Source organism: Octodon degus, unplaced genomic scaffold (genome assembly GCF_000260255.1).
Source record: "Octodon degus isolate 3935 unplaced genomic scaffold, OctDeg1.0 scaffold00074, whole genome shotgun sequence".
Taxonomy (NCBI): Eukaryota; Metazoa; Chordata; class Mammalia; order Rodentia; family Octodontidae; genus Octodon; species Octodon degus.
Genome location: NW_004524650.1, coordinates 10,251,215 through 10,272,549, shown reverse-complemented (window position 1 = coordinate 10,272,549; position 21,335 = coordinate 10,251,215). Strand labels below are relative to the sequence as shown.

At 34.3% G+C, this 21,335-nt stretch overlaps 1 protein-coding gene across 10 annotated transcripts in view; it reads right to left on the bottom strand.

Moving 5' to 3' along the window:
- Positions 1-7,061: 7,061 nt before the first annotated feature.
- The window catches only part of Znf644 (zinc finger protein 644), a 108,931-nt gene continuing 94,657 nt past the window's right edge, over positions 7,062-21,335 (bottom strand). For all 10 annotated transcript variants that reach the window (XM_004635737.1, XM_023720279.1, XM_023720285.1 and 7 more), the window contains 2 exons: positions 9,507-9,609; positions 7,062-8,758 (listed from right to left, as the gene is read on the bottom strand). In XM_004635737.1, coding sequence (XP_004635794.1) covers positions 8,566-8,758; positions 9,507-9,609 — 296 coding nt within the window. In that variant the 3' untranslated portion in view covers positions 7,062-8,565. The remainder of the gene's footprint in view (positions 8,759-9,506; positions 9,610-21,335) is intronic.

Here is a 21,335-nt window from a genome sequence, read left to right as displayed (position 1 = left end):
TTAGAATTGATATGTAACAAAATTATCTAATAAATGGTGTTGGTATAGCTGTATCCATTTTGGATGAACAGAAAAATGAAGTCTTGCTATATCATAAGTGAAATCTAATGTCAAATGGATTAAAGGCTTAATTTTTAAAAACTATAGGAAAATGTGCAAAAGCATACATACTAAAAAGAGTGATCTTTCTATGCTCTACTAGATCATACTGCAATATATGCACAATTAATAAAAATCCAATAAAATATGAGAAAGGACAATCAGTATCAAGTACAATTCATACAAAATATGGCAAATACAAGTACACATACATAAGCATCAAAATATGAATGATTATAGTTACCTAAAATTGGGTGAAGGACTGGGGAGATAGCTCAGTGGCATAAGCACTTGCCTGGCAAGCACAAGGTCGCGAGTTCAATCCCCAGTACCGGCAAAACCCTAACCCCCCCGACCCCCCCAAAAAAAACTGGTTGAAGAAAATCTAGGTATATATTAAAGATAAAAGGCAAATTTAAAATACAAAGTAACATTAGAATGGAAAGGAAGATATTATCCCTTTTTGTGATATTTGAAAAAATCAATCCACAAAATAGAATCAATAATCATGAACCTTTTTAAACTTACAGTGTTGGTGAACATAAATATGAAATGTAGGATGGGGCGAAGCTGAAACCACAACAATCATACTGGGGGATCCAAAGCTATCTTTCACAGAATCTGACAAGTAAATCAAAGAACATGAGTAAGACATAGACAAGTTTATTAGTGTACTTAAATCATATATATAATAGATACACAATTCTGTACCTCTAAACCCAGAGATGGCACAGTGTTTTCAAAACACTGAACATTACCAATAGTAAACTATTTTTTGGACTAGAGAAAATTTCAGCAAATTCCTAAAAGAAATTAGTTAAAAAGTCAAAATTGAAATGTAATGCTATATAAAGCTGTGATATATGAGCAAATTGGTATGCCCCCAAAAAAAACCTTTACATGTATTTACTAGAAATTTAAAAAGACTGAAAATAAAAGTTAAGTACTGTAAGATAAAAGATTAAGTTGATGAATAAAATACCAAGACTGGGTTCTTAGAAAAACTAAAATAGATTTTTTAAAATCCTAAAATCCCTGTAGAATAAACAGTTTTAAAAGGTGTCAAAAAACCTGTCTTTCAAATGCTGACAGAATAAGATGAATTTATGGACGCATACTCGCAAATGTTTTAAGAAAGTAATATTATTCATATTATGAAACTCTTTCAGTGTAGGGAGCTGCTGAAGCTGGAAACTGATCACACGTGCAGGGCAAGGCAAGGCTTGTTGCAGAACAGAGAGCTCCAGAGGCAGGCTTGAGAACAAGCTGCTTCTGTCCAGAGAACACCAAGCCCTGAGACAATTCAAGTAAGGGTTACTAGGCAGAAAGCATGCCACACGACACCAACATGCCAAATGTATAAATAAATGTATTATAGTGGTTGAGTAGTTCCTTTCCTGCCCTCTGGAGGGCTCGGCCTAACCTCAGTTTTCTGGCTCTGATCTTTATTTCTCTAGCCTCTTGACGTCCTTATCCCCAGGAACTTTGAGAGCTGCAGAGGCCAAGACATTTCAGAGCATAGACAAACTTCTCAACTCATTTTATAAAGCCAGGCCAACAAAGACAAAATCCTGCCAAGTAGAACAGAAGTAAAGGTCAGCATCACTAACAAATATACATAAAAATTCCTCAATGAAATAGAAGCAAATCTAAGTTTACAGTGTCAACCAACCCATCATCACATACGGAGAATTTCAGGGAAGGCACAATGTTTAAAACTCTTTCTGGCTGGGGATACAGGTATCAACAGAGAAAAAGAAGCCTATTACTTCTTGACAACTTTTAAACCCCATATAAACACATGAAAAAGAGTAGGAATAATATTACAAAGCAAGAGATACATGTAATTTTTAGATATCAGTGGGTACTTATATATTCCAAGTTAAGTTAAAACATATTACAATATGAAAGCTCAGCAAAGTAAAAGGCTATTTGACTGATTTACAGACAATCTTTCAGCAATACTGAATTTCAAGAATTTGAGAAAAACCTATTTACAATAGCAACAGAAACTGAAATAGAGACATAAATATAAAGATATGCAATTCTCTATAAAGAAACCTATAAGATAAGAGATAAAAAGGAAGCTGAGAGGGTTGGTACGTGTCTATAATTCTGTGAGGCTCAGGCAGGAGGATTTCAAGTTTAAGCCCAGCCTGGGCAACTTAGTGACTTAACAAGACCCCATCTCAGACAAAACAAAAATCAAAACCCTTAAAAACAAAACAAAACACCAGAAACACCATGTTCCTAAAAGAAAAAGGCCTGTATTTCCTATTTTCCACAAATTACAGGCAGTTCTCAACAAAAATCTCAAGATATTTCTCAAGAATTTGGCAAACTAATTCTAAAATACACATTAAAAAATGTACACGTGTTTCCAGGCACGTTGGCACACACCTGAAATCCCAGCACTCAGGAGGTTAAAGAAGGAGGATCACCGTGAGTTCAAGGCCAGCCTAAAACTACATAGTGGGACCCTGTCTCAAAAACAAACAACAACAAAAAAACAGGTTACAAAAATGTATACAAAGAGCCAAAATGTATTTTTAAGAGAAATAAGGGAAAAATGGATTTTTATTTATTATTATTTTTATTTTTTTGGCGGAACCGGGGATTGAACTCAGGCCCTTGCGCTTGCCAGAGAAGCGCTTATTCTACTGACCTATCTCCCCGGCCCCTAAAATGAATTTTTAAATCTCATTTAAATTTGTAGCTCAGGGCCAGGGAGATGCTTCAGTAGAATAAGCGCTTCCCTGGCAAGTGCAAGGGCCTAAGTAATCCATGGTTCTGCCAAAAAAAAATAGTAATAAATAAATTTGTAGCTCACATACCACTGAGCAAACCTTTTACTATACACATATTAAATATAAGAACTCTTTTAGGAAAACATGTCAACAAAACATACAAAATCCTCAACTCAAACAACTTAGACAAGGATTTCTTAAAGTGTCAGATTAATAAAAACAAAACTTCCTATAAGTATTAAAAAATTAACAAGATTGCAGAGATTACTGGTCCAAATTCTAAACAGGTCTAAAACTAAGTTACATTTCTGATGGTTTCATGGGGCTAGTAGAATAAAACTATACTCACATGGTGAAACATGAACCAAATACAAACAAGCTTTCTCATAATCTAGCTCTTACAGTCTAGCCAGGTGAACTAAAGAGTTTCTAAACTATTCACATCCCCAGATACCTGGCAGAAGTAAATAAAAATTGTATGGGGCAAGATATTATTACAAACCGGGGCCGGGGAGATGGCTCAGCAGAATAAGTGCTTGCCTGGCAAGTGCAAGGACCTGAGTTCAACCCCGGGTTCCACAAAAAACAAAAACAAACAAACAAACAAAAGATATTATTACAAACCTCAAAATATTAAAAATAGTTTTCAAATGTAATGTTCATTATACAATCAAATGTTTAAGGACATAAGACATCATGTACAAGAAACAGAAAAAATAACTATCAAAAGAATCTGACCCACAAATATTTCAGATTCCAGATTTATCAGATTCAGACTACAATGTGGTAGAGGGGAGAGGAGAGAAAAGGAAGGGAGAAAAGGGGTGGGGAAGAGAGGGTAATAGAGGAGAGGGGAGAGGACTACAAAAAATAAATAGTATCTGAAAAACAATAGAAATTCTATTAGACAATTAAGATGACAGTGGTGGGTTTAACAATTGTGGAAGAAATTTATAAAAAACTGCAAGGGAAATTAAGAGAACAAAGTACAGCACAAAGAGATACAGATAACAGAAAAGGCAAAAAGTGTAGAGAACATAACTGGTATCTATGCTTTTACATCTAAAAAGAATGAGAGAAAATTGGGCAGAGACAAGTTTCCGGAATCCAAGAGATCCAAACTTGACAATAAAAATTTGCACATAGTGGTGGCATCATAAACTACAGATTTAAGGGCCGGCCAAATAGCTCAGTGGATTAAAGTGCCTGCAAGCAGGCTTAGGGGCCAGGGGCTCCATCCCCTATCCCTGGGGCCTGCCCTGCCAGTTCCACCCTTGGGGCACGCAGAGATGGCAACTGAGACTGGGTTTGGTGGTTCATGTCTGTAATCCCAGCTCTTGGGAGGCTGTAAACAGGCAGATCACTAGGAGTCCAATCTAGTAGTGAGACCCTGAACACCCTATAGACCCTTTCCTAAAATACAGAAAAAAAAATAAACTACAGATTTAGAAATAAATATATTATGAGCACCCAGGAAATTTAAATAGCACATTTTTAGAACAAACAACAGTTGTACTTACAAGAACAAGGAAGAAAATGGTGGAATAATAATTTCAATGTATTTGGGTGGACAGACAGAATAGCTGCCATGGGGCCGGGGAGAGAGCTCAGTAGAATAAGTATTTGCCTGGCAAGTGTAAGGGCCTGAGTTCAATCCCTGGTTCCGCAAAAAAAAAAAAAAAAAAAAAAAAAAAAAAGAATAGCTGCTAGTCTAGAAATATATCCAGTGAAAATACTTTTGAAGAATTAAATGAATAAAGGCTTCCTCAGGGCCAGTGAGATAGCTCAGTATGTCGAAAGCCTGCTTAGGCAAGTGCAGGGACCAGGGTTCAATCCCCAGCACCACATGCAGTGTCAACCCTGCCCCCAGATGCACTGCACCAGCGACTGAGAATGGACATGGTAGTGCACGCCTGTAATCTCAGCAGGTGAGGCTGAAAACAGGAGGATCACTACAAATCCAAGCTGTGTAGTGAGACCCTATACCAAATAAAGGTTTCCTCAAACAAAGCCCAGAACATATGCTGCAAAACAACCTTAAGAAATTTAAAAGGATGAATTACACTAAAATTAAGATGTGTTCACCAAAAGTAACTAAACAGCAAAGGTAAATACAGCAACAAAGAAGATATTGGCAACACATAAAGCCTAGAGATTAGCCACATTCCTTCTACAAGTTAATAGGAAAATTAATTTAAGACATCCCAATGCAGGAAAAAATGGGCAATTATAAAGGCATTTTTCAAGAGAAAATCCAAGTCAATAAAAATAAAGATGAATCCATACAGTAATCAGGGAAGTGTAAATTGAATTCAGTGACGCTATATATACACAGCAACTAAGGAAAATTTTAAAATCTGACTATTTAATGGAGATCTAGAGGAACAAGAACTGTTCACTTCTTCTGGCAGTGTAAACATGTACAATTATTTTGGAAAATAGTTTACCCACATCTCAGAAGCATATGCTCTATGATCAAAAAACTCCTACTCCTTGGCATGCAGAGAAAACTGCAATGTTTATCAGCAGACAAGAATCCAGCTTCACAGCTCTAAAAGCCATAGCTGAAAAGTGAAATGTTTATCTACAATAAAAATGGATAAGAAACTGGTAGCTTATCAATACAATGCAATAACATGCAACAATGAAAATCAATAAACAACAGCTACAGACAACAGATGAACTTCAATAACATTATGCAAAAACTAGCTGTAAATCTTGTATCATATAATTTTATTTCTACAAAATACAAAAACAAGGAAAAGTAAACTATATCAATTCATAGGAGGTAAAACTGTTAAGAAAAGCAAAAGGCGGATAAATGATTATTAGAAAAGTCAGAAGGCTCTGGGTGTAGCTGTTTGACAGAGCAGTTGCCTACACGTGCAAGGCTATATATAGGTTCCATCTCCAGCAATGCCAAAGGGGTGGGGTGGGGTGGGACAAGAAACAGGAAGGGAGGGAGAAAATTTACTTATTTTGGGGATGCTGGTAACATTCACATCTTATTCTTATAGTGACTAATATATTCCTTTAAACAACACATTTATGTATTTCATCTCAATTAAGCAAAACAAATTTAGCAATAGGCCATTTGTACATACTTTAGTTTTGAAACTGAAAGAGAATGAGAAGAACTAGGGAAGGGGTAGGCGAAAGAAAGGAATGACAAAGAGAAAAGGAATAGAAGGAAAAATGGAAACAAAACTTTTGTAAGAGGGGGAAGAGGAGCTGAAGGGAAGGGAATGGGGAAAAAAACCACCCAAGAAATATCATGTATAGGTACAAGTTCCATACGATGAATGCTATGTTATCATTATGTATTCTCAAATGACCAATAAGTTATCATATACTTGAAATAATGAAATAATTGCCTTAAATATAGTTGATATATTAAAATTTTAATGCAGGTTCAATTCTAAAATTTGTAGTCAAACTAACTTCATGTATTTATGTACCATGATAGTGGCTTTGGTCACAGGAAATCATAGAACTGTTAGGAAATAAAGCTCAAAGGGGCTTTGGAGATTAACTTTTCCCACCAGGAACTGTTACAATTTTTTCTTAAATGTCTAAACTCCACTGGCTATACACTATGTCTTCCATTTTAAAAAACTGAATTGTCACACAAAAAAGGGGGGGCAGGGAGACAGTTCAGTAGAATAAGCACCTGCCTGGCAAGCACAGGGTCCTGAGTTCAATCACTGGTACCACTAAATAAATAAACAAATAAATAAATAAATAAGTAAGTAAAATAAAATAAAAAACTGAGTTGTGCAACATGGTGTGCACCTGCAATCCTGGAGGATGAGCCAGGAAGACTTTGAGTTGGAAAACAATCTGGGCAATTTGGGGGGGGGGGGGAATCTAATTAGGCCTCTTGAAAAAACTGAAAAAAAAGTAACTTAAGCATTTTTCTCTCACCTAATACTCAAGAGTCAAGGGACCCCCAGCTTGGGAATGATTCATCTAATTTAACCTTCTAATTTCACACAGCAAGTGGTCCTGGATTAAAAGAGTTAATTAATAATGAATGAGAAAAATTATCTTCTCATATACAATAATGTTGACCAAAGAGGTGCTTCTAGAAAGTCTATATCCTATGTATAAAGTGACCTGGTAAATAAAAACAATTTAATTCAATGAAATACAATCTCAAAAAGACTATTTCTACCACTGAAAAAATAAGAAATTCTTCACATTATAGACGTTATCATTTTCTTTAAGTCTTTTTTTATTTAGAGATTTTTCTGGTAAGGAGATATACCATAGGAAAACAATTTTCACCGGCAGTGAGGTATGTATATACTCTACCAAAATACTCCGTATTTTAACTGTTTTTAACTTTATTTACATATGAGGAAAAGTATCAATGCATATCCTTGGTTCAACTACAATATTAGCCAAACTACATGAAATTAAATGAAATGGTGCTTGCATACAAAAACTGTTATTTGTAAAGGAATCTCAATTTTTTTTAAAAGAACTGACTTGGTTTTTAAAGAACTTAAAAGAATAATCACAATTTATCATGACCAAGACACCTGCACCATATTTTCCATTCCTCACAGCACATTTATTTCAATAATTCCGTTATGTCGGTTCTTAGCATGAGCATAGTGTTACACAATTTTTGTACATATAATCACATCCAAAACAAGTTCTAAAATTTAAATTGTAAACATTCTCATCATATGTAGAAATATTTTAATTGGTGTATTAAGTTTTGCTAACTGATTGAATTTGGAAGATAATATAAATGAAAAAGCCTATTCTAAATTGTGTAGTATCTTTTATTATTACATTTCTACAATGTTAAATAAAGTAAGAGGCAAACCTGTCCTGTAAGCATGTCAAATTTTAGGTAAAACATTAAAAAGAAATCTTTTAACAAAAGGATGTCTTGCAATAAAGAACATTAGACCTTTTTAATCTATTATGATACAAAAATGTAAAGGGTAAATAGCATCTTTGTTGACAAAGTAGGAGGTAGCATGGATGCACCACTTTATTGTCTGAGAAATGCAATTGGAGTAAAGAATATTTCCTTACCACAAATAATTTCCAGGACTATGTACATATTTCTTTTAGAAATACTTGTTTAAACAAATCTCCCTCCACTTTTTAGTATAAAAAAAACCATTCCATGTGATTTTAAAAAAACACTTACACATCTACATAGAATATTACTCTGCCCTATTTGAGTGAACAGTCTCAAACTATGAAGTACATGATATTTAATGCCCTAAGTTGAGTAATTCAGTTAGCAATTCCTGATATTATACAAAACACTAAATACATACAAACAAAATATATAATATTTTATTTTTCTATGCAAGTCTTATGGGGAATAAACAGAGCCTTGATTCTGGTAACACTGCAGAAAACATATTTTTCCAATAAGCCTGTCTACATATATCCATGTGCAACAGTTTGTAAATGGCTGTTTACATGTGTAATATCTTCTAGTAAGTGAACAGTTAACCAACAAAACTTAGTAAACCTTAAAAACACATTTTTTTGTCCTCTGTAAAATATATAGACTACTAACTGTTTTAAGTATTCAGTTTGCTCTGATATCAGTGTAATTCATTTTTCCCCATTTTCCTGCTTTAGTATTTATAAACAGATAATTTAATGTGGCTTACAAAAAAAAAAAGACAAAAGAATTTCAAATTTACATCCGATTCAAATTTGCTATTTAAAAGGTTTCCTGGTTCTATGAAGCTGCTTCTGCCATTAGTAGAGAAAATGAAGTTTCTGTAATGGAGGCAGGCTTTTTAAGTAGTGACGTGACTTCCACCATGCCAGCTCCAGTCCGTGGAAGATTAGCGTTTACAATGTGTCGCTGTAAGTGCTTAATCCAGTCTTCCTGAACAGACAATGGTCCTCGAAAGACTAGGCCACAAAACCTACAGAATAAGGTTGATTACAGTTTTCTTAACACAACCAATTTCCTTTATTTAGAACCAATTTACATAAAAACCATAAATATACAAAATAAACATTACTATATACAGTATTACATATAGTACTAGTCTGGCAGATTTCTAAATGCAGTTGAAAATGATTTAATGCTATCTCAAGACTCTCAATTCCTATATTTATTAATAGATAGAACAAATTACACTAACATTTGCTGAAGTGAAAACCTTATTCAGGTTAAAATTAAGTGTCTTAATATCTCCACATCTTATTTATTTGCCAATTATTACTCTGAAAGTTTTCATCCTAAAGACTCTTCCTCAATTGAGAATTTCTTACACCAAGGTGTTTATGTATATTCTTATATGAATTTTTCCAAAGAGGTGTGTATAAGAGAGGAAGTTATATTCCCTGATAACCAGAAACTTAAGACAGTACAAACTGAACCAAACCAAACTGAACCAAACAAACCTAACTAAAACATAACTAAAATTTTATAAATCACAGAATAGTGCAGTCTCTTGCCTAATAGATAAAACTCAAGCCATTAGGTGTTGAAGTAAACTATACTATATTTTGAGGTAAATAAAATTTTAAGCTTGTCTCCAAAAGTTCATTTGTAACTTGATATCGAGAATGTACTGTCCCACATATTAAAAATCTTCAATAAACTGGTTAATATGTCTCAAATCAAAGTCTGAAGAAACTGACCAATTGAGCAAAATAAGTATATACCTGCATCGGAGAATGTAAACCTCGTCAGCACCGTGAGGTAATGTTAACATTTTCTTCTTGCTTCCAGATCTTGATCTTGATTTCTTTTGCTTACAATCTAAGGCTAAAAAAGGGAAAAGAAAAACATAACACTTCTTATGCATTTTAAAACATTTATTTTAGAGAAAGGTCAGACCATCTACATAAATTTAGAAATAAGTTTTCATTAATTTTCCTATTCCATGAGTCATGCATGTTTGTACCCAAATTCGTCAGTAGCAGTAATATCTGTATACAATTGTCCTATACTATTTTTTTTCAAATAATGTTTTACCATACAAAACTAGAACTGAGAAAATCTAAGTAATAAATGGGAAACTCAATTGGTCAATTATTACAATAGAGTAATCCTGATGTTTTTGATCATGCATAATTTTAACATCCAGTTAAAGCTTCCTCATTTCCAGGAAAATTGTAACCTTTTATTTAAGGTCATTAAACTAAGTTTTCATTTGATTCCTACACTGTTGAGTAGGTATCAATAATATAATAAAAAGCTTGATTTATTTATTTTTAAATTATTTATTTATTTTTGTGTGTATATGTGTGTGTAGCCAGCTCAGCCCACCAGGGGGCGGGGCTGGCTGGCATGTGATGCTGGGGGATTGAACCGCGGTCCCTGTGCTTTGCTTAGCTTAGCTTTGTTCTAAGTAGGTGCTTTAGACCACTGAGCCATCTCACCAGCCCCTAAAAAGCTTGATTTAAAAAAATCAATTTTCATAGCAATTCAAAGGCAAAAAAGCTTAACTTTTCATGTTTTAACTCAATTTATATTACAGGTACAGTCATGCACATGAGTTTATTAGAAAGTAAATATAAATTCATTATCTCATATATTTTATAAAGGGATCTGATGTTTACTGCTTTCTACATTTTCTCATTTTATATTTTCTTCAACAGTTTATTATTTTTATTTTTTATTTTTGTTTGATTTTTTGAGACAGAGTCTTGCTATGTAGTTCAGGCTAGACTTGAAGTCACTGTACAGCCCAGGCTGATCTTGAACTCACTGTAATACTAATTGCTTCTACGATTACAGCATGTGCCACTATGCTTAGCAACAATTTTTAAAATATGATTAAAAAGAGGGAAGAGGAGATTTAAAAATATTAATATAGACCCAAGATTTTAGTGCTGATCTTGAAATGTTCCATCATTTGGCTTTCCTTCTAATTGTATTTTAAAAACTGATATAATAAAAGAAAATATTTTTATAGGTTGAAGTAGATAGGACATAACATTTTATAAATTGTTGAATACAGCTATACCATTCCTGTAGACAAAGAGATGACAGTAATCCAGGGTTCTGCTCATCAATCAGCAGGAAGAGAAGGTAAGAGTTTATTGCTAAGGGATCCAAAGGGGGAGGGAAACAAACAAGTCATTCAAATGACTTTTCTTCTCTTAATTCTGTTCCATGAAATCCCCTGAAAAAATTCTAAGTAAGAAAGAACAGGAATTGGCTATTCAATGATTCTGTGAAATGAGTTGCTCAAAGTACAGACTCCAAAAGAACAGATGCTACCATTACAAAACCAACAAACAGGGTTTCTTAACAGTTTGCAAGCGGCAATGCTAATAAAAATGACACACAGAAAACTGAAAACCCTAAGAAACTAAAAAATCTTATTCAAGCCACTGGTACCATCTATCACCTACTTGTTTAAAAGTAAAATCTAGGAATCACAGTCTTTTTCTATGTAACCTTAGAACAAGAGTCTAACAAATAAAGAATTACTGGAAGTCAAGTATTAAAGAATGGCTAATTCAAAACTAGACAACCAAAATCTGGAATAGAAAAACCTTACAAGGTTTTCACTACTCAGTCAAGAGTCAAGGCGCACAACAGAAACTCTACAAATTCTTCAGGAGTATAAATAGAGGGGAGACCCCCCAGTTATTTAGCCACTGACATTTAACTGGTACAAGAATGGAAATACAAGTATTCAATACAGGTAACGATCCTATCCATTCCCTCTGCACCATTTGTTTAAGTATGTTGCTACAGCCACATATTTGTCATTATCTAAAATAAAAATCATAAAACAGAGTAGCTTATACATAGAAATTTTGTTCTGCATAATGAATATGACTAAAGTACCTTGTGCTTTTTCCTAGTTGCTCTAGATTTTAAGTGATTCACACATTGAAAATAGCGAGTTCAGTAAACTCAAGGGACAAGTACTACTATATGCCAGCAACTTTTCCACCTACAAGGTAAACCACACGCAACCCCTGCTTCTGTTATGTAGAAAAGAGCAAGCATTTGGTTTATCAGGAAATTCCAGGTAGACTCTTACTTTGATGAGCTTGCTAGCTGTCAAAATTGCTCTATAGCATTCAAGTTCTTTTTAAAATGTAAATAAATTACTATTGATACAAACATAATACATTATAATTACTTTTAAAGGCAGTCTACACAGCATGCTAATGTTAGGGGTATACAGCAAACTGAAGTTTGAGAAGGGCAGGGAATGGTAAGTATGCAAAAGAATGTTTTATAAAATATATTGTTACATTTAAATGTTATGATACTACTTTAAAAATGAAAATGGATATGTTTACTCAGATGCAAAAATATTTTAACTTCTTTACTAGAGGGGAAAGAAGTATTGTCTGATTTGTGATACTGTACTGACTCTAGAAACTTAGAAGTTTAGGCTATTTTACAAATGATCAAATAGAAATTTTACATGTGAATGTCATGGTTTTTATAGTAATTAACATTTGAAAGTATTATGATGCTAGAAGTAGGACAACTCTGCCAGCATCTGACAACAGTTTCTGGTAGCTAGGGCTCCAAGCAGGGTTAAAGAACCCCACACTCCAAGAATCTTTAGAATCCATATCCATATGGTTAAAACACAAAAAACCTGAGGACCATGGTAATTAAACCTAAATGTCTCAATGTCTTAATCTCTCCATTACTACTTTAAAATGAAATAATCTTTTTTCTAGTAGGTGAAACATGAATCCATTTAACAGGAGAAGTTTTTTTTTTCCCCTCCTAATACTAATATCTAACTATAACTCTGTAATACTGCCCATACCATTTAGAAAAGTCTGTAGAAAGTATACTTAACATATTATTAACCTGTACACATAGGAGATATTTACATGCATTCTCTACATAAGAGATGGTTTACACAAAATTATATAGTAAGTGAAAAAGATGATCAACAAACATTTATTATAAACATTCACATTTAATGGATTTTTGTATCTAGAGGGAAAAAGTTTTATTCTAGACTATACCAAGAGTTCCTAGGACATTAAATATAGAATGTATCACTAACATATTCAATTTCAGTATAATGGATCTTATCAATATTTCTGATAAATAACCAAAGGTATGATGAAGTTGTTTATATGAATAATCTGCCAAATAGTCAACTTACACAACACCATTCTAGGTTTTATTTGTAATTATTAGTGCTAAAGAAAAAAGCCCCCTCACAAATATTTAATTTCCAAAGTATCCTTTTTTGTGTGCACTGGGGATCAATCTCAGGGCCTTGTACTTGCCACGCAGACACGCCAGTGAGCTATCTCCGTGGCCCCAAAGTATTCTAAATTAGTTTTATCTTTCCTGATTCAGCCTCAAACCTTCCTCCACTTACACCTGCCTATATAGGATGGCAGACGCTGTCTAAGTGATCCACTTCAACTGGAAGACTAAAAAATGAAGTTATCTGATTTTTAAAAAGTTTTAAACTCTTACTGGGAATACTTGTGAGAAAAATGAACTGAGCTGTAAGGTCATACACAAAAAGCTCTACAACACACTTTTCAGTAAAACAGCTATCCAGGATGAACTAAAATAGGAAAGTTAAGTACAACACACTGTAAGTTCTGAGAAAGAATATCATACTGCTATGAAATACAACATGTCCACAGCATTCAACCAGACCACTGAAGAGCTTATTAATAAATAACAAAAATTCAAGCTTGTTTTGTGAACCACTGTTTAGTTTTATATGTATAAGAAAAATAGGTTACTTAAAGCTTTAACATGAGTAAATGAAATTTATTGCCCATTTTACTTTTCTGCCCATTATTATCTTTTTTCTTTACTCTAGAAATAGCCTCAGAGAATAAGGTCTTATTCCATGAAAACATCTGAAGATTTTAGCCATTACCAAAATATTTTTATGTACAATTATCCCCCCTGCCAAATTATTTGAAAGTCCCATTCATCTGTTTCTTCCCTGATTGTTGGCATCTCTAAGTGCCTTAGTCCATCATCTGCAGCTGTGACAATACCACAGATTGGGTAAGTTAGAAATTAACAAAGATGTACTTGGTTACAGTCTGGATGCTGGGAGGCCAGGGCGCGGAACCACCATCTGGTAAGCCTCCCTGTTCAGTCATAACATGGCAGAAAGGTGAGCGAGCACAGGACAAACTATCAGGAAACCAGCAAACAGCCTTTAATCAGAAATCTACTCCTGCAATAAGCAACCAACTCCCACAATAACAGCAAATTCCAATAGCCCTATCTTTCTTAAAGGTTCTCTTATCTCTTAATACTATTGCAACAGCAATAAAACGTCAACATGAATTTTAGCGGGGACAATTAAGTAATACCATTCCGTCCCCTAGCTCCCTAAAACTCAAGTTCTTCTCACATACAAAACACATCCATTCCATTCTAATGACCTCTAAAAATCTTTTTAAAATTCCAGTGCCAACATAAGATTCCAAACCCAAAGGTGAGATGATAAAACAAACTCAAACTCCACAAAAGACCTGCTAAACACACTCAGATCAGGCTTGCAACCCTTTATAGCCCCACACCCTGGGTTGAGGTAATGTGCTGTGGTTCTCCCAGGCTGGCACTGCATGCTAGTAGCTCTATTGTTCTGGGGACTAGAAGGTTTCTTGACAGCTGTAGTGGGCATTACCCAGTAGTGGGCTCTCTGCTCAGCCTCTGTAACAAATGTCTGCTTGGTATGTAAGCAGTCTACAACATCCATTCTTCCCATAATAACAGTTCCATTGGCCTAATCACCTCTCAATACTGTTACAGAAGCAACACGAATTTTTTCTTTTTCTTTATTGTACTGGGGATCAAACTCAGGACCTTCCGCTTGCCAGGCAGGCACTTACACCTCGGAGCCATCTCCCCAACCCCTCAACATGAATTTTGGAGGGAATATTCAAAACATAACACTGCATTAAAGTGAAACATAAAGCACCAGGTTATATGTACAGTAATTAAAATAAGATGGAAGAAAATGTCTATCTGGTTAGCTTATACAAATTAGGTAAGCAACAACAATTATGAGTTCCTCAGAAAGACAGCAGTGATAAAAACACAAATGGGTAAACTATAATCCATCCTATTACCATTCAAAGCTGGTGGCAAGGGTGGCAGTTGCAGTGCAGGGAGGGAAGAAGATGCACATGTCCCAAGGGACACACAAGTGTGAGGTGAAAAAACAAACTCAATTCTGATTGTTGTAGCTAATCCTTCAAGGTTGATGAGCCTCAAGAATATAAAAGACTGTAAATGTCATCATCTTTCTCTCAGATCTAACTGAAAAGAACCAGAGTTTTTTGCTTTTGTAAATAATTATATTGGTTACAAACTAACGATGAAGGTAAGGGGAAAGAAACCATGTGAGCAAGGTTTTTCTTTTTAATTTTATTTTTATTTTTTAAAGAGTACAAATTAGAATTAAAACAAAAAATTAAAAATGATACAGAATTTCACTTAACAAAGTAATATGAATTTCACAGTATTCGTTGTAATACATAGTTTTCCAACCAGTTATTCATATTATCAGATATATGCATGTAAAATTTAACAAAGAAAAAAAGAAAGAAATGTATAAGAAATTAAGAAGAGAAAAAGTTTTTTTCTTCAGTTTATACTTTTCTGTTAGTACAAAAAATTACTGAGATGGTGCGCCGTGCTGGTCCTGTCCCCGGATTGTGCTGATACAGTGAATGCGACTGGGCATGGTGGCACACACCTATAATCCCAGAGCTTGGAAAGCTGAAACAGGAGGATCACTATGAGTCCGATCTGAGTAGTGAGACCCTGTAGACCCTGTACTACATACATAAAAGAAAAAAAGTATCTGAGAAACCAGATTTCATGGATGTGTGAAACTGCACAGGGTTCCATACTTTGAGTGGTTTACTGCTGTAGTCTTGAAATTCTTAATAATTTTTAAACAGTAATTATGTCCTTAGTCTTGGTCCTGAGAAGCTAATGCCCTAAATGAGAAAGGTTACATATAGTTCTAGATCAGCCCCTTAAACTCTTGACCCATTAAAAAAAAAAAAAAAAAGGTAGCTTATTCAGAGAAAATTTGTTGAATCTACATTCTGCACAACACATGAAAACTAGAAAGGACTCCTCTACTGTTTTTTTTTTTTCCATTGTATTTGGTATTCGTTTTTGGGTTGTTTTTTTTTTTTTTTTTTTGCAGACCTGGGGATTGAACTCAGGACCTCGCGCTTGTCAGGCAAGTGCTTATTCTATTGAGCCATATCCCTGGCCCTTTTTAATGTACTTGGTACAGGGTCTCACCATGTAGCTCAGACTCATAGTGATCCTCCTGTTTCCAGCCTCCCAAGTGCTGGGATTATGGGCATGCACGGCCACGCCCAGACTCCGTTGTGAGGGTGGGACCAGCATGGTACGTGATACCATGGATCAAGCCCTGGTCCCTGAGCTTGCCTAAGCAGGCACTTGGTCTGCTGAGTATCTCGCCGGCCCTCTTCTACTGTTATCTAATCATTCCTAGGATGAGTAGTTTAAGTAGTTTATTATTACAAAAAGCAGTATTTTCCTTCTAATCAGGAACTAAGTATAAAATACACAATTAATAACTTTTAAAGTATTCTTATCACTTCTCTTTGATCCTGTGTGTCAGTAGGAATTTTTTCAGTACTTTAACAATCATCAGTTTTATTAGTTTCCATTCCCACTGACTAAAGAATGGTAATTAAACCAGAATCACAAAGCAATCAGTGGCAATGTTAACAAACTAACATATTTAAACATTTGATCTGTAACGTGAGCTATATGGAAAGCAAATTTCCTTTGGTTTGAGAAATAAATTTGTAGCTTAACTAGTATTAAACTAAAAGAGACATGTAGCTCAGTTTGCCCTACAAAGATGGAGGTTAAGATATTAGGGCCTTATAATCTTAGTTCAGAAGAGTCCATACAGAAAAAAAATCAGGGCCAGGGAGATAGCTCAGTGGCATAAGTGCCTGTCTGGCAAGGGCAAAGTCCTGAGTTCAATCCCAGGTACAAAAAAAAAAGTTACAATTTGTAGCAGCCTCTGCTATTTGATGGGATGATTGATTAGTAACAGATTTTTTAAAATTATACATGTCAGTAATACCAAATGAATTTCATTTTTTAAAATTGGTACATGCATTCAACATATCTTTATCATTTTCTATCCTGTCACCTCTTTTATCTTTTCCTCCCCTCTCATCCTGGTGAGTCCATTCTCCAAAATTCTATATCTTAGTTTCCTGTTATCTCTTTATTTATTCATGTGTTTTATTTACTTGACTTCTAATATAAAGAATTATAATTAACTTTTTGAATCTGGCTTATTTCAGTTAACACAGTGATCCCTAGTTCATCCACTTTCCTGAAAAAGACATGACCTCACTCTTCTTTATGGCTGTGTAATAGTCCATTGTGTTTATTTTTTTTTCTTTATGTATTTATCTGCTGAAAGGCATCTGCACTATTTCCATTGTCTAACTATTGTGAACATAAACATAAGTATGAATGTATCACTAGGCCTGGGAGATGGCTCAGTAGAATAAATGCTTCCTTGGCAAGCGCAAGGGCCTGAGTTCAATCCCTAGTTCCACCAAAAGACAAAACAAAAAAACCCAAAGTCAAATGAATGTATCACTACTGTTTTCTGACTTAGAGAAATAAACCCAGAAATTATACAGTTGTATAAAATGGTATTTAGTTTTTTGGAGTTTCCATACTTACTTCTAGTTGTTGTACTAGTTTACATTCCCATGTACAGTACAGAGAGGGTCTCCCCAATCATCCCTCCAGCCTTTACCAGCATTTATTTTTTGTATTCTTAACAATAGCTTTTTTGACTGGGTTGAGATTGAATCTCAAAGTAGTTTCGGTTTGCATTTCTCTAATGGTTAAAGATGTACATTTTCCATATACTTATTAGCTATTTGTACTTCTTGTAAAAAATCATTCAGTTCATTTGCCCATTTTTTGGCTTGTTTTCTAGGAGTTAATTTTTTAAGTTCTTTTGGGGGATGTTGAGACAGGGCCTCCTTATATAATTTAGTCTGGCCTCAAACTTGTGGCAACTAGTCTGTCTCAGCCTCCCAAGTACTGGGATGATAGGCATGCACCACCATTCCTGCCTTTGAGGTTTTTATATGTTCTAAATACTAATCCTGTATCCAGAAGAGTAGGTAACAAGATTTTTCTCTTACTCAGTACCGTATCTATTCCCTCTGTTGTTTCTTTTGCTAAGAGAATATTTTGAGCAAGTACTCTAAAAATGAAAAGTGAAAAGTAGTATCAATATGATACTTCATTACACATTCTTATGAATAGAGAAATTAAAGATTACTAGTTTTACTCCCTTGCTGAAACTGTAGCTAAAAATAGCTTGTGGTGAATGAAGTATGAGTTAGTAAGACAGCAAATGCATTACTCCCTTGTGGTAACGGGGTGAGGAAAAGAAAATTTTTCCGTTAATTTCCCTACTTATTTTATTAAGAGAAAAAAATAGACACTTGTTCTGAGTATCAATCACTTTTCTTTGACTAAAACACATCTAAAACTGAAATAAACATTAAAAACATATGGACAAAATTGCTGAGTGACTTCTGTTTAGAATCATCATTGTCAACTCCCCCCTCTGCAGTTATCAGGGCATTGTCATACTCTGTCTTCTACAGTCTCAACATTTCTAAAACATCATTTCAGATGTAGCAGGAATAGTTGGGTAAGAAAACCACCTTACTTTAAATTATCTTTGATATAATCACATTCAACTTAAATTAGACAGGCTTACAGTGCTAAATGTCACAAATTTATGGTCCCATAGGATGTAATTTGGCTTTGGCAATTTTTGAAAGCTTTATACATTACCACAAAATCTAAAACTATATCCAAACATATTGACAAGGCATTTTCTATTTTGGTTAACTTCCATCTCAGGTCACAAATATATATGTTTACTTTGAATACTGGGTAACAAGTTAACCTTATTCCTAAACCCTAAACAACAAAGAAATAGTAAATTCCACTTTCCTGTTTTTGGGTGAGGGAGTATCAATCTCTAGCAAGTGATCTTCTTGCCCTAATCTGTAAAAGAGAAAGTTAAGTGTATAACTGCATTATACCCATAAAGTCAAAAGCAGGAGCAGGGGAGATAGCTCAGTAGAATAAGCGCTTGCCTGGCAAGTGCAAGGGCCTGAGTTCAATCCTCAATTCTGCCAAAAAAAAAAAAAAAAAGTCAACTAAAGCAAATTTCCTAAAGAATATGTCTGGTCAGCAACATGTCTTGTGACTGTAAGGTCAAACTATACCCTAATCCAAATTATAAATAGCATTCAACAAATTCATGCTAGGCTAGAGATCATAGTAAACACAAATATTACAACTAAAGATATAAACACTTAAGGTGTTTTTTTTGTTGTTGTTTTTTTTCTTGTGGGACCCGCTCATCTTGCCCAGGGGCGCAGGGCTGGTATGGCATGTGGTGCCAGGGATTGAACGGTGGTCCCTGTGCTTTGCCTAAGCTTGCCCAAGCAGGCACTTTAGACTGCTGAGCTATCCTGCCGGCCCCTTAAGGTAAGTTTTTAAACCTACATTATAAAAAGCAAAACCCAGAGAGCTTTAATTAACAAAACTAATAGGAATGCCAGAGGATTAAAACTTAGGAAAATAAGATGTTTATTTAAAACAAAAATTAAACTAAATGGAACTAAACTTTATAACCAATAAATAGCAGAATCAGGAATCAGAAAAATTTAAGTATTTTAAACTACAATACTACAAAATTCTTGGGCTCTATTTTCTCAATAAAAACCTCACTGATTCAGTAAGTGCCACTGCTTTGTTACAGTGTACAGCTGCATGATGTATTGCTAGACAAATGACACAGAGGTAAGTGACTCCTACTCTTCTGTTATCCTGCTTGTCTGCTAGACAACTGTTGTATCTATCTTCCCAGAACAAGATTTAAAACCTTGAGCCATGTCTCTTTTGCCAATCTTCTACCTCTAATTTGCCAAATCCTCCTTACTTTACTCCACAGCTCCACTATCACTTGTCCTATTTCCATTTGCTTAGTATAAGAAAAGGTCTTCAAATGACCATACCTATAACTTTGTCAACCAAATCCTTAATGTTTATTTAAAAGGCAGTTTCAAAAATATTCAGAAATTCTTTTTAAAAGTTCAAACAATGTCTTACTGAAAAGCAAGTCCTAGACTCTTAGGCTAACATGTTATGTTTTCTATTTGACTCACCTTAAAATTTGACTCAATTCTCTTATTTTCTACCTCCCAATATTTTAAATAGTTTTCCTATTTTGTTCAATGAGAATACCTCTTTCAGGTGTGTTCAGCACCTACCTCAGATCCCAACTTCTATTTCAATCAACTCAAAAGATCAGTCAAATGCAAAAGTCTTGTTAGTCTTAGTTTATCTCCAACTACAGTACCTTCTTCCTCTGAACTTCCACAATACTTCACATATAACTGTCCAATACACTTACAAATTTGTCTTATATTACAATTGTATATGCACTTCTATACTACTTTATAGTATTTAGCTCAACACCTAAAGCATAGCAGGAACTGAGAAAATGCTCATTAAATTATTAATCAATCACTGTATAGTGGGCAAATAGTCTAATTCTTGCAAGCATAATAAAACAATTACTTATATCTATCTAGGCTATTCTAAATATGCAGGTGATTAAATTAAACTCAGTCTATTGTTTTATAAGGTAAAAACAACATTTTAGAATATCACCAAAATGGTTAGGAAACACTCAAGCTTGATATTTAAAGGGCTACCCTTTAGTTACTTAAAAAATTTATTCAATTTGAACAATTCATTATTTTGTAAATCCTGAATAAATGATTTTACTATAGATAAATGTATAAACATTTATGTTTTAATAGTATTACCAAGTTAAGAAGCAGCCATGCAAATATAGACTACCATCTTTCACTGTTTCAGGATAGCTTTTCAAATTAAAAGTTTATAGCATGCCACACCATTATTTTAAAAAATCCTTCAGCTACCTGCTAAATTTTTAGCAAGTACCAATCCCACCTTCCTGGCATCATCATCTTCCCAAACATCTAAAATAAATCTCATAGCATTTCTTGCTTCCCAAATTTGATTCTGTTGTGTTCATACTGCTTTTTTTCCCCCCTTGGCCTAGAATGATACACTCATTTCCTCTTCATAAAACTCTACTCAGCCTTCAAATTTGATGTCTCACTGAAAATATAAGTTTTCTGTAATAGTGCACTTGTACTTATCCAACTGGGTGATAAGTATATTTATACAGGAGGAGTTATGAGTCTTTATAACCTCAGAGACAAGCATAATTATACTATAAGAATTAATAAACTTTTGTTAAATAAAAATGTTTTATGACTTATTTTTCTCTTATTTTAAAAATAATGACAAATACATCAGTATGTATTTCTGAGTCTCTGTTTAACCATGCAGTAAACTGTAAAGAAAGCAGGAAATGGGCTGGGGAGATGGCTCAGCATAATAAACGCTTCCCTGGCAAG